The sequence below is a fragment of the Delphinus delphis genome, chromosome 9 (assembly GCF_949987515.2).
Source record: "Delphinus delphis chromosome 9, mDelDel1.2, whole genome shotgun sequence".
Lineage (NCBI taxonomy): Eukaryota > Metazoa > Chordata > Mammalia > Artiodactyla > Delphinidae > Delphinus > Delphinus delphis.
Window position 1 is genome coordinate 36429869 of NC_082691.1, and position 17997 is coordinate 36447865.

Below are 17997 nucleotides of genomic sequence, written 5' to 3' on the forward strand. Positions count from 1 at the left end.
TTGTGAGCCATGACCAAGCCTCATCTCTGTTAGGAACAGCTGAGTAGAAAGAAAGACTATGGCAGAGAAAATGACATACATTGCCCTTTCCTTAGTCATCAGAACTCATACAAACACCATGCCTTGGCTTTCCATAGAAGGAAAAAAGCACTTCTTAAATTCAATATGATATAAAAGTTGAATATTATTACTCATTTTCCAATATAACAAAATTCATTTGAATATGTGGCAACCTGGCTCTACAATACGCATTCTTCATTAGCACTACAGCAGGTGCAACATCTTCTTGTCCATCCAGAAATATCCTCAACCAGGCTCTCTGTAGGGCCACCAGGGAGTGGCTGCATCTTAGTCTGCTTCTTGGTCCATTCAAGTTCTCACAGGAAATGGACTAGAGACATCATCTTTCAACAACTGACTGAGTTCAGACCACATTTTTCCCTTGGACCACTGCTTTGTTCTTTACAAAAAGGGGATGGTGTGGCTACTCTAGTTGACTGTTGAGGATCACATGGAAGGTAAAGGTTTGAATGTTGTGCCTTGAAAATTATGTGAGTTTAGTATTGAGTAACTTTTTAGTTGTTTCAAAATGTATAGCTCTTAGAGAATGAAATTAAGCAAATCGCCTACCCTTACAACTTGTTTTCTCTTCCTTACTTTTTAGTGGAACAACCACTGAGTGTTTAAGATTTATGACTTTCTTTTGGAAAAAAAAAGCTAAATATTCTCAAAGAACATGTGACTTCAAAGTGACTTAAATGTCACTTGATTTTTCTTGATGTATCTACACCAGATATTAAAAAGCCAAAAGAAACGCATTTAATGCTTAAAAATTTTGTTTTCAAACATACCACAAATGAAAGCCTTAAGAGTTCTCCTCTAAAATAAATATCGTTAGAAATACTAAAATGAATTTTGAGATCATGTGGATTGTAAGAGTATGTAGCTTACAGGGGAAATTTAAGTTTGAATTAAAGCCAGAATAATATGTGGAAGAGCAGATTGAAGACAGTGCACTTCATTTCCTTTGGATTTGGAAAAGCACTAAATGAAAGTCACCAATCAAATATATATTTTTAGTCCCAATGACAGTGGAGGGGCTATATTGACAGATACATAAATTATATATTTTGCATGTTTTAAAAAAATATCTAATATTTTTACTTTAAGTGTTAGGATGCAACATTCTTAAGGTAAATAAGACAATAAGAAGGTTCTTCTCTACTGAAGTATGTAACTTTGAAATCACTTAGTTGTTCTTTCCAGAACAATAGTTACAAAGTAACTTTCATTTTCTATGTTTTCAAATTTGAACTAGTAAATTCCTAAGGGTTTACGATTTATACGTACATATATCATGCACATATACTACAAATTAGTATTTGTTCATTCAACTAAAATTTATTGAATACCTACTAAGTATAAAATCCTGTATTTTTTAAAATATAAGTTTACATAATCTCTCATTTAGGCAAGAAATGTGCCTCATCACATACATTAAAAATGAAAATAAACTCAAGCTGATTTCCCTATTTGTGTTTGGAATAAACTCTGATAAATACTAGGATGTTGACATTATGAGAAAGAAACTAATCATGTGAAATGACCCAGTCTTCAGTCTGAAGGATTAGGTTATGTTTATGTCATGCTTATGTTATTTGGTTTGCAGTCCACCCTTTCACCTGATTCTTTTAAGGCCTACAAACCCTGTTCAACATGTTTTCTCAAACTAGTAGGATCATTCTAATATTCAGAGATCTTGCTTCATTCATATGGAAGGAACATATAAAAGTAGAGGAAACCACAGCATGTCGGGAAAGGGTCACCCCTCTTAACCAAGAAAAGAAACTATCAGTAGGATTACAATAGTAGACAGCAGAGCACATGGAAACAGCACCACAAAACTTTATAATCAAGCTCACTTTTAAATTAAGGAAATGATTTTGAGTGAATGTAACCTGTATTACAATAGGGTGTCTGTGTCTCTGAAAGCTTATGGATGAATAAAAAACACTTTCAGTATAAAGAATTGAGAAGTTACTAATTCTTAAAGGCTGCTGTTCTCACTACCTACAAAAAGTATTTCTCTACATCATGTATCTGGCTTTGAGCAAAAATTCTCTGAAGACCAGGGATAGAACCAGGCCTGACTGATCCAAGCGGCTTCTGCTGACAGTGGGCTACAGTCCTGGGTCGTCTGGGATACCAGGACAGGTCTGCTTTGCTCCAAGTTATAGAGGGATCAGAGGCAGTGGCTAATGTGGTGAAGGAAATACATCCAAATATAACGACTGTAGCTCCTAGTATGGAATGTTGGCTTGTGGTGTAACACATTATAAAAAGTAGCTCCTATGCATACGTATTAAGATGTCTGTCAAAGTTAAATAACTTGGCCATTTCATTCATTGATTTTTAAATAAAAGATGATATCAAGGCTTGGGACCGTGATTTCAGAAAAAGTATTTTAACTTTTCCAAGCACAAAGGGTTGCTTGAGGTCACAGAAGCCACAAAAACAAACTCTGAATCCTAAAAACTGCTTCAAAAATAAATCAGATAACCTGTGAGAGACTTTGGGGGAAGGTACGTCTGAATTCTCCCCTCGCTGCATCCAAGTTATGAGCCCTTAGCGCTAGAATATCTTTCATTTGATGAGCCACAGTTTGAGTGCATGGAACGAGAACAGGGGCCAGCAGACTTAAAGGAATATTTATCCACATGGATATTCATGGTACAGCTCCTTTGTGAGAGAACAGCACCCTTTTTTGTGTGTGTGTTCCGGACTTGACCTTCCTTTGGCCTTGGAATTATCTGGTTTGTTTTCCTCTGTAGCCAGGTTCTGAAATATCAAACACAGCTGTAGGCAAAGGAAGAGGGTAGTCAAATAGCCCACCCATCGGTGCTATAATAAATGGAAATGGAACTCATGCATGTAGAATTAAACAAGGTTTGCCTTGGCACCACTGTCTCCTATGAGTCATTTGTATGCAAAGTCAGAAGAAAACAGGGACACCAACAAAACAGCAAGAAAAACAAACTGGAAGAGGGGCACTCTTTCGACTCAAATGAAGCCAGCATCATAAATTTCCTAGTGGCCAGGACTACTAGAAGGAAGAGATTGAGGAACACTGCTAAAGAATGTTGTAGGGATTTTTGTTTCCGAAAGGGACCCATGCACCTGTTGATGTGTTTTCCAGGCCCTTGAACGGTAACAATTTATGAGGCTATTAATACTAAGCCCAAGATTTATCAGATGTGCTGTTTGTCTTGTGGCCAATATAATCTCATAAAATTTGGGTTGCACTGGGTTAAAATGGAGTGTTCTGCTCTTGGAGTTATTCAGAGCATTTAAATCGCTTAATCCTACAAGAACGGTGTATTTAGCCTGCCTATTAGGGAGAGTCTTTAGGGATTCTCACCAGTTGCAGAGCCAGGCAGGAGGTGGCAGTCCATTGCTGGGTGAGGTAAAATGCAGGCAGCAGGGGAGGAATGAGTCCTGGAGACAAGACGATGTTTCTCTAATCCGTCCATGCCATCCACAGCCAGCTGAGCTGGGTGCACCGAGAGCGCACGTGCGTGCTGCGGCTCTGGGAAGGGCTGCTGCCAAGAGAAGAGCACAGTAGAAAGAAACATGAGACAAGCACTAAGGGAGACACTGAGAGCGACATGGCAACCAATTAAGTTCATCAGGTCAGAGACATAATAAACGGTGTGAAGGAAAAAAAATAGAGAAAGGGAGAAACAAAACACGATCTAATCAATAAATCCATTCAACAGATGTTTTCACACTGACGGCCAGGGCCTGTATGCCTGGCTAAGGAGGAGGTGATGGCAGGAGGTCTGTCAGTTTGAACTGATTGAAAGAAACAGACCTTTAACCTCAAGAGGAACATTGACTTAGACTCATTTCCTACCTTGATATCAACGTTTTGAATACAGCCCCAGAATTGTTACAACGCAAAGTGGGAGAACAATTCAACTGCTTTCAAACCGCCAACAAGGCTCAATTCTGAAAACCCTATCTTGAATTTATTTCAGTAATGTTGTCAATGACATTTATGGGAGCCTAAAAATTGCCAGTTAAATGACTATATTTGACAACTTTCAGTCTTCATATGATGGTACAGAATAGGAAGTTTTCATAGGTTGCATGGTGTAATCTCAATACTATGAAAAGTTTTAGTTTCTTTATAAGGTGTTAAATACAATCTCAGTGACTTAACAACATTATCATTCTTCATACTTCTCAAGTTATGAAATCAGAGAGCCAGAATTTGGAAGCTCCTGAAAGATTCACTTGGTCTATTCCTCTGTCTCCAAAAAAGACAATCTCTAAAATAGAGACAGGTGGTTAATTTAACTAACAGTGTTACACACCGAATATTTCCTCTCTTCAACATCAAGGGATTCATAACCTTCGTGTTGATTTTTATGTTTGTTTCCTTTTCCATGTTCCCAACAAACGTGAAAAGTAGCTGAACAGTGATACAAAGGATGATCATCACATCCCATGGATAAGGAAACGAACACTCCAAAAGGTTAACAAAGCCTTTTAAATACAAGCCTAATTGCTATAATTCTTAAAATGTACATGCTGGGCTTCCCTGGTGGCGCAGTGGTTGAGACTCCGCCTGCCGATGCAGGGGACACGGGTTTGTGCCCCGGTCCGGGAAGATCCCACATGTCGCGGAGCGGCTGGGCCCGTGAGCCATGGCCGCTGAGCCTGCGCTCCTCAACGGGAGAGGCCGCAACGGTGAGAGACCCGCGTACCGCAAAAAAAAAAAAAAAAAAAAAAAAAAAAAGTACACGCTCTTCTGCTTTGGTCTACCTGCCAGGCACGTACGGTTTTAAGACTGAATGCAAACATCACCTCTCCTTAGTAAGGCCCTGCCTTAACCTTCCTGTTAGGGTGCTGCTCCTCTAGCACAAGGCCTGGTACATCCTTAGTGTACAAATTATTTACTTAGTGAGAATGCTAACAAATCTACATACAACACAACTGTATTCGATGCATATTACATGCTCTTTCCCTCTCCACTACATTCCCATCACACTTTGTTTTTCTCTCTCCATTTCCCTGCCACCATCTTTCATATTTTAGAGTTACGGCATGCAGTAACTACTTATTGAGGTCTCACTCTGAGCCAGACACTTTGCAGGTGTGTTGAGCCTTTTTTATATTTATTGTCTAGTGAGGAGACAGATACTAAATATTTCTAAGTATAATGTAATTATAAATATAATGAGTACTATATGGGAAAAATGCAGAGTACCATGAAAAACTGTCAAGAAGAACCTAATTTAGAGGTTGAGGGAACTTTAAGAAAGTGACATTTAACTTGATATGTAAAAGATAAATTCCATTAGCCAGATGCAAAGTGGGGAGAAGGCTCTAGATAGGTTGTGTGTGTGTGTGTGTGTGTGTGTGTGTGTGTGTGTGAAATCATCTTTCCATGTATAATATTGAAAGCTCTTTGAACCAGGGACTGGATCTATATCATCTGTGAACTTATATTCTGCTGCATTTTATATCTTTTCTTATGCTTTCTCAAAGCTAAATATTTATTTGCGTATTAAGAATATGTAACATGGGACTTGCAGTGGTTAAGAATCCGCCTGCCAATGCAGGGGACACAGGTTCGATCCCTGGTCCGGGAAGACCCCACATGTCACGGAGCAACTAAGCCCGTGTGCCACAACTACTGAGCCTGTTCTCTAGAGCCTGTGAGCCACAACTACTGAGCCCATGTGCCACAACTACTGAAGCCTACGTGCCTAGAGCCCGTGCTCTGCAACAAGAGAAACCACCGCAATGAGAAGCCTGTGCACCGTAACGAAGAGTAGTCCCCGCTAGCCCCAACTAGAGAAGGCCCACGCGCAGCAATGAAGACCCAATGCAACAATGCTAGATTAATTAATTAATTAATTTTTAGAAAAAGCATATGTAACAGATATTTGAGAGTTAAAGGCCATGGTTTTTTCAAATAACATAACCATGTTTTAGATGACTGGGGTTACTAAATGTTTTACCTCTTAATGAATAACTCAATACTGTAAGAGCTCCATGTAAATACCACCGCCACCTTCTTTCTTTCTTTGCTAATAAAGCATATTTATTGCTTTACTTGGACTTCACAGGCACCTTTGAGATAATGGAATTACAGTTTGCTACCTCATAACTAAGATACAAATGTTACACCTCAACACAGACCCTTACGAACAGGCAAGCAAATTCTACTTATTCAATTCTACTTATCTAATCTACTTATCCATACTATTAGGAATACGGCAATATAGGTAAGAGACAAACAACTACTTGTTCAATAGTAGTTATTTATTCATCACATGTAAGTGTCCTTCCAATATCTACTGTGCATGCAGATAGAAAATACTGATAGATCCCATGCTGGGTTGTATAGATAGGAAAGTGAGTTAAGCATGGCTCCTGATCTTATAGGTTGAAACCCAAATTCAAGCACTTTGTCCATAAACAGTAAGTTCCATAAGGATATGAGCTTTGCCTACTGAATCATATATTCCCATGCAGTGTTTCACACACAGAGTAGGTGTTAACAAATACATGTTGAATAAATACATGAATAGAAAGGAGATACATGGCCATCTTTCAGATCTCACTACAAGGATAAAACAAGAAAGCATTTTATAAGCGATCATTATATAAAGAACCAAGGAATGGCTAATGAAAATATAAGAAAATGGAGAACAGACAAAACAACTATCAAAGTACAATACTCTGAAGTTATTTAGTGATGGAGCCAAGAGCTGAGGGAAGCAAGTGATTTGAGAATTATTTTTTTCCTTTGTGCTTTTATGTGGTTTCCAAACTTTCTGCATATCACAATTAAGAAAATTGGCAAATGCTACTTAAAATAAATAGTTGAACCTTTCAAACACTTCACTGGGACAGATTCATAATCATTGGTTCTAAGAGCAGACATGGATCAAATATTTTTGAACCTTCTACCGAAAAAGGACTATAAAAGAGAGAAAAGTTTATTCACTTTCAAAAGAGTTGACTACAGTTATATGCCTTTACAAATGAAGTATAGCTTTTAATGCATAGGGCAAATCTCGACAATCCCGTAAGGCACTGATTATTATGGTACATATTAGTGACCAAAGTATCACAAAACAGTAGGCCACTTTTATTTCAGATGGCTATCACTCCTCACCAATAAAAAGCTTCCTTCATGAGGCTGAAAATTGAGATAGTATTTTTATAGCCAAAAAAGTGTTTCATTAAACATTTTTTTCTATTAGCAATTTTAATGAGAGAATTTTGTTCATGGTTATTTCCCATACTTTGAAGTAAGGACAAAAATGCATGTTTGTCTCTTGCATCATCAGAAAAATAAAATGTCTAACAGTTCAGAACCTACTGCTACTAAAAATTGCATGGATACCCAAATTAACCTGTCATCTACTGACTGCCTTTGGAAAATGTGTCATGCCCAATAAATGAATAATAAACATGCCCTCATCCCCCAAAAGCATTCTTATTTAAAATACTTTTTAAATACATGTAGTATTTTGAGCCTGTTTCTTATGCATACATGGTCTTTCTTTTTTCAGGTGATTTAACTAGGGACTTGCTTTTGATTGGTTACTTTGCCAGACTGTTATTCAGGGACATTCTGTCAGGCTACCGAGATGTGTAGGACAACCTTTTCTATATGAAGTGGCCTAAGGCCACTACGCCTGAACATCATCTGTCTCCTCCTACTCATAGAAGTTGCAAAGTACTTTCAGTGAAGAGTTATTATGCCCCTACTTTATAAATTCTTCAATGATACCTAGCAGGATATCAATGTCATTGGGGCCTGGGCCTTCCTAAGCTGTGGGGCATAGGCACTGCCATCTATTTGGAAAGTGGGTCTCTATATATAGGTCTCTGTGTGGCAGGCACAATATTCTTGCTTAGAGTTAAATATTTGGGAGTGGCTTGCTAATGGAGATTATGAAATGATAAAGCCCCTGGGTTGAGGAGACTTCAAGGTTCTATTTTTCTGTGATAGCAGTGATTTTTTATTTTGCTTCTGTTTGGTTTTATTTTGCTTTCTTGTTGCCACTGCTCAGGGATCTATTTTATGGCTTCTGGGTTTTCACTTTGTTCTGGATGGTTACCTTTGCTTCCAGACATATCACTCATTTTGTGCTATAATCAATATCATCATGCAATCTCAGCAAAAGCAAATACAGAAATCATAAATTATAGTGTTTAATCTTTGAAATAATCAAAATTATTTGAATTAGTTTAATAAAAGATATGACCTAAAAATAAAGGAAAAAGAATCATGGGAAAGTAATTAGAAAAAATATTAAAATTCTGTTTCCAAAGCCATTTCTTTAAAGAATATGTTCCTCCTGGTTTGGCATTATGAGAAAATTGAATTTTCTTTTTGGTTTGCAGTGCTTTGAATTTAAGAAGTCTTGCTTTTACAGAAAATTAGAATCATAAATATCCCTAGAGTTTATCTTATAAGATGCCAAGGGCTAGAGAGAATTTACATGTTCTAAAGTCTTTGTATTATTCAGTATGGGTGTAGAAATAGTGGTTAACTTTAGACTTTTTAAAGCTAAACATGCATGTTAGTAATTTAAAAGTAGCTATTAAATAAATAGAAATAACATGCATAACTTTGAAGTAGACATTTTTAGAAAGAGACAAAACGAAGAAGCAATCAGTCTAAAAATAAATGGAGAAAAAAATGAAGCACTGAAAAAGCCGTACAAATATAATTCACAAAATAAGATGCTACAAACAAATTCCCACATATCGCTAAACACAGTTGATGTGAATGTACTCAATTTGCCAGTTAAAAGATGAAGACAGTCAAACTGAATTTCAAAAATACAAAGGCTATATTCTTTGGCAGACCAAGATTAAATTAAAAGGTTCTATGATATAAGAAAATACTAACAACACAACAACAAAAAGACGTAAAAGCCTTGTGCAGCCCTGTTAAAACCAGATGAAACAGACTTTATGGGGAAAATATCAGAGACCATATAAAGGTATATATAAAATAATACAGAAGTTCAATTAACCAAAAAAAAATTCTAAAACTAATAACAGGGGCTCAAAATGTAAAAAGCATAAATTGGTAAAACTATAAAGAAAAACTATAAAGAAAAATCAACATCATGGAAGGAGATTATCACAAACGTATAACAAAATGAGTGAGGTTACAAAAGATTTGAATTAACACAATTCCTTGGTGATATACTGAAACTTGCAGTCAAACATATTCTTTCAAGCACACATGTAACAATTGCAAAATTGACCAATACAATAAAGGAGGTGTCAACAAACTTTAAAGAATTAATATTTAAAATGGAATATTATTCAGCCTTAAAAAGGAAGGAAATTCTGACATATGCTACAACATGGATAAACCTTGAAGACACCATGCTAACTGAAATATGCCAGTTACAAAGGACAAATACTGTGTGACTCCACTTATATAATATACCTAGAGTAACTAAATTCATATAGACAGAAAGTAGGATGGTGGTTGCCAGGGGCTGGCAAAAAGGGGAAATGGAGAGTTATCGTTCAACGGCTACAGAGTTTCAATTTGGGAAGAGGAAAATTGTTCTGGAGATGGTTCGTGGTGATGGTTGCACAACAATGTGAATATACTCGATTGCCACTGAAATGTACACTTAAAAATGGTTAAACAGTAAATTTTCTGTTATATATATTTTACAGAAAAAAAGAGAAATTGATATTATTCAAATCATATATGAGGACCACATTATAGTCAGAGATGTAAAAACTAGGTAGATGAAAAGATACACTATATGCTGTGATAGAATCACTATCATAAAGATAACAGTTCTTCCCAAAAGAATCTATAATTTCTGGAATGTTTCAGCTGATTCTAAATTTTGCACAGGAGAGCAAAGGCAGAGAATAGCCAAGTGAATTTTGAAAATAAAGAATAAGTTGGGGAGATATGCCCAACCAGATATCTATACATACTAAAAACTAAACTATTTCAGATAGTTTATTAGCACAATAGATTAATGGAAGAGAATAGAGAGCCTAGAAGCAGACCCATGAGTATATGGAAACTTGTGATATATAACAGAGATGATCTACAGAGTAGCAGGTGAACAAAGAATAGTCAATAAACAATGTTGGGAACACTGGTTACCCATAAGGGAACAACGAATTTAGATACCTACCTAACACTACATGCAAAAAACAACTGAAAGTGGATGAAAAATGTAAATGTACAATTTTTAAAGTTTTATGGAAGTAGATGGAGAATGTCATTCTAAACTTGAGGAAGGAAAGAAATTCAAATACTTCTGTTTATCATAAGCCAGAAAAACACAAGCCAGAAACTGGGTAGAAATATTTGCAAAACATAGAATAAGGCAACATTTAATGTCTACGTTACCTATATAACTCCTAAAAATAAATAGGAACAGAAAATGGACAGAAAGTATGAACAGGAAATTCCCAGATGAAATAATAAAATATTTCAATAAATCAATAAATACATGAATAGAAAGCCCTCACTAGTAATCAGAAAAAGGCAAATTAAAACCAACATGAGATATCAATTTATACTCATGAGATTGACCAGAAATTTAAAAGTCTCATGATACCAAGCATTACAGAAAACATAGAGCAAAAGAAACTCATAGACTGCTTGTAGGAGAATAAATCATTATAACCACCTTAAAGAACAATGGACTAATATTTAGTAACAGTGAAGATGGACAGTAAACGTACAGTATAAATGGTGAACAAGTGAAAAAAGCAAGCAAAAAATGTATATGAAGTCAATTATTTAAGTTTAAAAATATGCAAGTTAATATACATTGTTTAAGTATATACGAATATAATAAAAATATAAAGAAATGCATAGGAAAAATAAAAAGCAAATTCAGAAAAGAAGGAATGGGAGGAGGATGAAATAGGAAAGAGATACATAGTAAACTTTATATATATTATGTTTTATCTCTCAAGCTGGATGTTATTATATAATCTTTATTATTTTTTCTGTATATTAATACATTTAAAATAAGTGTGAAATGTTTAATAAACTGGCACATATAAAAGACCAATATTATTATAACATAAAATTGGTTTTATTGAAAAGATTAAGTTTTTGTAGGGAGGGAACAAAGATTCACTGGAAAATACAAAAAAGAAAAAAATAAGAGAAAAAAAGTAAAAGTAGGTGAGAAAAAAATAAGTATGAAAAATTATTTTTTAGTAAGTTTAAGTATGCTAATTTACTTTTAGGTCATATATTCATAAGAGATCAATTAATTTGTACTATATTGCACTGATTGATAAATGAATACAATAAAATGTACAATTAAGTATACTTAGTCTTTAGAATTTTAACATATTATCATTAAATTCATCTCAATGAGAAAACAATGATACTTAAACGACTGAGAAATTAGTGCAGAAAAATGTAAACTGGAAACTTGAAATGATGATTTGGAACAGAAGAAAAACAAATTTAAATGTGCCAACTTTAAGAAACTATCTAAAGAAATATAAAGACACTTAAAAGCAATCATTTCTAAGTACTGATAATATGACTGATTTATTGTTATTTTCTTAATACTTTGGCTGACCTGTATTTTCCAAATTGTCTGATAAACAGCATTTTTAACTCTATTTTTAAAGTTATTTTCAAATGTTACACTTTATTGTGATATCAATATTTTAAGTGGTTAAATATGCTAAGGGGATTAGAATGGATATTAATTTGGACTTGGAAAAAGAGAGACTACTAGATACCTGTGAACAGAAACCCGACTGTATTTTCATACTCTCAGTCCTAAACCTAGAGCCCAGAACACAAGGGCTCACTAAATGTTGAGAATGTATATATTATACCATAGAAATATAACTGCTTCTAGCCTAAGATTAGGGTAAAAATCTGACTCTCTAATGTATTTGACTGAGCTGATAAACCTACCTAATTTTTTTCAATGTAATTTAAATTTCTTGTTTTCTTCTTCACATTGTGTCAGAAAACACTTTGGTAAACCCAAACCCATCAGCAACTCTAGGTCACTAAGATTTTCTCTAGTATTTTGTTTTTAAGCCACCAGTGTAGGGGAATAATCATTTTATCCACTTAGAACCATAGTTAGAACAGAGTGATTGAGATGAAGTTTCAGAGAAAGTCTGCTCTCCTGGAGATGTTATTGGGTGTGTACAAGTAATTCAATATTACCTTGGGGCGTGAAGTAGGGGCGGGCCACTGGTTGATAACATTTGGCCAAAAACTGGAATAGTGCCTAATAGAACCCAAATATGGTACCTGAGAGGAGTGGTCTCCGAAGTTGGGAGTACACATGCATCCAGTGAGTGCAGAAGAAAATAGCAGAGGTGCTACTCGTATTTAATTTTTAAATAAAAACACAAGAAAGCAAATTAACTATATTAATCTTTGATATATGGATAGACAGTAGCATTTACACCCAGTCCCTGCATCAAGGGTCATACAGCACAAACTCTCTGAGATATCCTAAGTTAGGGAGGAGAGTCCAATTTCAAACCTTAATACACAGCTACAGTAATCAAAACCGTGTGCATAAGGATAAACATACAGAATTGGAATTGAACTGAAAACCCAGAAATAAACCCTTCCGTTTATGGTCAACTGATTTTCACCAAGGGTGCCAAGACAATTCAAAAGGGAAAGAACAGTCTTTCAACAAATGGAGCTGGGACAACTGCATACCCACAGGCAAATGAAATTGAACCACTTCCTCACACCAAACACAAAACTTAACTCCAAGTGGACCACAGAATAAATACAAGAGCTAAAACTATAAAATTATTAGAAGAAATATAGAAGTAAATCTTCTTAGATATAAGGCCCAAAACCAACAGTGCCCCCCACAAATACAGATATAATCAGAAGTAAAAACTTTTATGCTTCAATGGGCACCATCAAGTAAATAGTTAATACACAAATCAGAGAGAATCTCTGCAAACCATATACCTGATCAGAGACTTGTACCCAGCATGTCTGAAGTATTCTTATGCGTCAATAATAAAAAGACAACCCAATTTAAAAATGAGTAAAGTTTCTGAATAAACATTTCTCTAAAATACATCTACAAATGGCCAATAAGCACATGAAAAGATGTTCAACATCATTAGCCGTCAGGGATTTGCAAATCAAAACCACAATAAGATGCAGCTTCATACCAACTAGAATGGTTTACCATAAAAAAGATAGCTAAGGGCTTTCCTGGTGGCGCAGTGGTTGAGAGTCCACCTGCCGATGCAGGGGACAAGGGTTCGTGCCCCGGTCTGGGAAGATCCTACATGCCGCGAAGCGGCTGGGCCCGTGAGCCATGGCCGCTGAGCCTGTGCGTCCGGAGCCTGTGCTCCGCAACGGGAGAGGCCACAACAGTGAGAGGCCCGCGTAGCTTTAAAAAAAAAAAAAAAAAAAAAAAAGGTAGCTAATAACCAGTGTTGGTGAGGATGTGGAGGAATTGGAACTGTCATGCACTGTCGGAGGGAAGACAAACTGATGCAGCCAATTTGAAAAACAGTTCTGCAGTTCCTTGAAAAGCTAAACTTAGAGCTACCATATGACCCAGCAATTTCAGTAATATGTATATACCTAAGAGAAATGAAAATATGTCTCACAAAAACTCATACATGAATGTACATATTAGCACTATTCATAACAGACCAAAGTAGAAACAACCCAAATATCCAACAACTGATGAATGGATAAATAAAATATGGTATATCTGTGCAATGGAATGCTATCCAGCCATAAAAACTTTTTTTGTTTTGTTTTTTCCTCATTTGCAAAACCACAACCATAGTTGCTATTTTCAGGGGGAAAACTTAGGTATTAAACTGCAAGCTCATAAAATACAAATACCTAAAAAAGTATAAATATCCCCCTAGAATAAATTTTATTGCATTAATTCTTAATAACTTCAGACCTTAAAAAAGACAAGCCTATGTATTATGCCGGGGTCGGAGATCAAACAAGGGCAAAGTGGCTGGCAGCTCCCCACAGGGGACACCCCAAAGCCAACAGCAGGCCGCCCTCCTCCTGGGGCTCCACTGGGGAGAACTGGTCTGCTGGTGTTTCAATGTGTCCTATAGAAAAGCATGTTATAAAATGTTGAGGTCAAACATTTATCACACAACAGACCTTACAAAGAGGAGGACTTAAGTCCTAGGTTCTGAAGAACTTGGTTAATCAGGTTTGGGGGGATGGAAAAGAAAAAGGGGCACAGGCAGAAGTCTCCAGAAGCATTTGAAACTAGATGGGTCACAACCTCTGACCTACCTGCAGGCCGCCAGGGTGATCAGTGTGCACAGCTCCCCTGGGAAGCCAGAGGTCAAGAAGCAAAGAGCCACTCATCTGGGCCAGGTCCCCCAGACTCTTGACAGTCCCCACGACCCGGTGAGCCGTCTGTTCTCGAAGCAGGCATACACAAGTTTTTCTAGGAATCCAGAAGCCAGGCCCCTGCCCCAACTTCCATTCCAGGCCAGACAGAGGCATATCGACAGGGCTACCAGCTCCCCCAGGAGCCTGGGGGTGCGAGAGACGTGGCTAAACTTCTGCCTCCCTTTCCATGATGTAACAGATCATTCCAAAATGGCGCAACACTTGCAGGCATTTCTAAAAAGTACAAACACCTGGTAGTCTATGGACCCTGGGAAAGAAGGGATGCAAAGGTCTCTCGCCAGGAAAATACACAACTGAGAAGGCTTGACTGTGATTCCAGGCCTGGGTCCCGGTGGAGGAGCCTGGTTCTGAAGGAGGCCCGGCCCCAGAGCAGAAGCCGGGGAGTAGTGAAGGCGGAGGCCGCCCCTCTGAGGAGCGGCTCGCAGAGGCCGGGAGAAACCGCCACCCGTTCCCACCTGGGAGCCTGACCGCGGACCAGGACTCAGTCCCCGGAGCCACCGTGCTGCGGACACTGCCTACCAGGGAGGCCCACGCTGCATGACGGACTGTATGTAGCACCAAGAACGTCGCCTTTAATGATTTTCGGTGATTCGGAAGTTTCAGGCCCGGGCTGCACTTGGAAAAACCGAGGGAGGACCACCAAGGGACGCCCACCGCCAAGCAGGCTTCCTGTGCAAAGGCGCATGCGGCCTTGGACGGCTGGTCCCGTGACGCAGCACCAAATTGAGAGGCAGAAAAGGACTCACACCTGGATCTCCAGGTAAATCGTCAAACGCAGGTCTCTTCCTGAGAAGGTGGTTCGCTGCATCTTGGGAAAAGATAAAAGACTTCTTCGGCTGTTAGCCCTGTGCTTCTTACATCCTTCTTGCAAAAATCCTGCCTTTCTCGCTGGGCTCAGTGTGGTGCCGGACAGCGAGTCTTGCAGCTCTTTAGAGGGAACGCAGAGGAACTCGTCCTGGTCTCCACTCCCCCAGTTGCAGGACGAGCTGATGATGCCCAGGTGCTCTAATTTCCCGCCCTCATACATGGTGGGCGCCACCTGCGTGAGCGCCTCTTCGACTGAAGCCGGCGGTACGCATGCTTCACCCGTACCTGTGATGGTCTGCTGTCCCATTCTCTCTGTCCTTTACAAGTGTCACTAGTGAGGTGATGTGGTAAAATTCCGCGTCCTCCTACACCCCTTCCTCCGCGAGGTCTTTGTTAATGACCAGCTTTCGGAGTCTCAGAGAGTTTTCAGCACGGGCCCCAAACAGGTGCGCTCGCTGTGGGTTAAATAGGCACCGGTTGCATCCTTGTCGGAGTCCAGGTCGGGGTCAGCCTGGCACGAACGGTATAGGAGGGATTTCAGGTCCGTACCGTGCATCTGGGGGGCGTTGAGGAAGTAGGTGCCGCCTACGTTGGACGCGATGCGAGACGCTGAGGCGGGGGCGGGGCGGGAAGCCGGGCGCTGCTGCGACTGCGCATCTTCCCCCCACCAGCGCCGCCAGGAGGCCTCTGGAGGCCCGGAGTGATTCTCCGTCAGGATCCCAGCAAGCCCCGCCAGAGTGCCACAGAGTACACGTTGGTGGGTGGCGGGGAGGCGGTAAAGGCGGTCAAAAGGTACAAACTTACAGTTATAAAATAAATAAGTCCTGGGAATATAATTAATATACAGCATGGGGCCTACAGTTAATAATACTGTATTGCATATTTGAAAGAAAAAGTAAGTAATGAAGCACTGGTGCATGCTACCGCATGGATGCACTCTTGAAAACATTATGCTAAATCAAAGAAGACAGTCACAGAAGACCATGTGTTGTACAATTCTATTTACGTAAATGTCCAGAATAGACAAATTTATGGAGATAGTAGATTACTGGTTCCCTAGAGTTGAGGCGGGGGCATTGGGGAATTATTGCTAATGGGCACAGAATTTCTTTTGGGGGTGAGGAAATTGTTCTAAAATTGACTGTGTTGATGGTTGCACAACTGTGTGAATATACTAAAAGCCACTGAATTGTACACTGAAATGAGTCAACCATATGGTCTGTGAATTACATCTCAACAAAAAATTTGTTAAAACTAACACTTCGGCTTCCCTGTGGCGCAGTGGTTGGGAGTCCGACTGCCGATGCAGGGGACACGGGTTCGTGCCCCGGTCCGGGAAGATCCCACATGCCGCGCAGCGGCTGGGGCCGTGAGCCATGGCTGCTGAGCCTGTGTGTCCGGAGCCTGTGCTCCGCAACGGGAGAGGCCACAACAGTGAGAGGCCTGCGTACCGGAAAAAAAAAACAAAAAAAAAAAACCCACTATTTTCATCATAGTATAAAAGGTTACCTCATAAGATAACATTTATTTACAGATCATGATTATTTAATTTTTATCACACCTTTCTTTATTTCTGTTTTTGTGCACGCTTTGTAATATATATAATATACTGATGTAGTGATACACTTATATAATTTGTGAAAATGTATTTTATATTTCTTTGTATATCTATATAATGATTATGTGTACAAGTACATGCTAAAATATTTTTTATTGCTTGTGATAAAAAAAATTTAGACCTGTGCATAAGAGTTGAAAGGTGGAGGGCTCCTTTTTTGTTAAGTAAAAATTTGATTAGAGGGTGCCTTTAACAAACATGTAAGACTTTTATTATGCCCCCTCTCCCCTAGCAATGGGCAGTATTTCTGAATTCTAGTATGCAAGAGTGAGTGGCACACAATCCAGGAGAAGGTGGATTAATAGCTGGATTAATAGTGAGGTTACTGCTCACTATTTCTCTACGAACCTTCCTTCCAGTGCCAGTGGTGGCCCCTTGTAGCAGAGGTCAGGCTCAAGGTAGCTGACTTACTGCTCTCATGTACTCACTGGTTATTTCCAGTGAGGTCAGGTCAGTCTCACTCCCTTCTTCTTAGGTTCTTCTCATTCCAAACAAGAGTCTTTGTCTAGCATATTTTTTCATGCCAGCAAACAGTTATACAAAAAAAGCACAAAGGAAGGGTACAATTTTGTATATTAAATAATATCCTCATTTTCAAATCATGAGGAATCAATAAACAATAATATGACTCACAAGGCAGTGCTGTGGGTATCCAAATACTACAAAGCTTTCAGCTAAAGCATCAGCAGCAGAACCAGGGAACTGATTTCAGGTGTAACCAGTGTTTATATCTAGCACAGTGGGAATGTGTGTGGTGCGTAGTTAACCTGTGATTCTGGATTGAGGCTTAAAGGTTTATTCTAATACTGCTATTGACCTGCTGTGAAGCTGAACCTATTAACATCGTTCCTCAGCTGGGTAGAATGTTGGTAAAATTTACTACCTATGTACAGAGTATATAAATTGCTTCAGATTCATTTATAGATATCCTCAGATATGAGTTCCAGGAGAAAATAAATTACTAATTCAGTTGCACTATATCTGCATTTATATATGCATTATATCTATTTTCACAGATATAAATGCACTATATATGCATTTATATCTGTGAAAGGCTGGTTGCTTTAGAAATGTTTAAGACCCAGCCACTTTGGAGCAATCTTGGAAAATGACCATTTTAAAC

At 38.5% G+C, this 17997-nt stretch overlaps 1 protein-coding gene and 1 pseudogene across 1 annotated transcript in view; both read right to left on the minus strand.

Annotated features, from left to right (window-relative positions):
• Positions 1–17997, minus strand: part of HDAC9 (histone deacetylase 9) — an 806539-nt gene that overhangs the window by 319518 nt on the left and 469024 nt on the right. The window contains exon 13 of the mRNA XM_060020406.1: positions 3419–3599. Coding sequence (XP_059876389.1) covers positions 3419–3599 — 181 coding nt within the window. The remainder of the gene's footprint in view (positions 1–3418; positions 3600–17997) is intronic.
• Positions 15192–16106, minus strand: LOC138414173 (BTB/POZ domain-containing protein KCTD5 pseudogene; annotated as a pseudogene).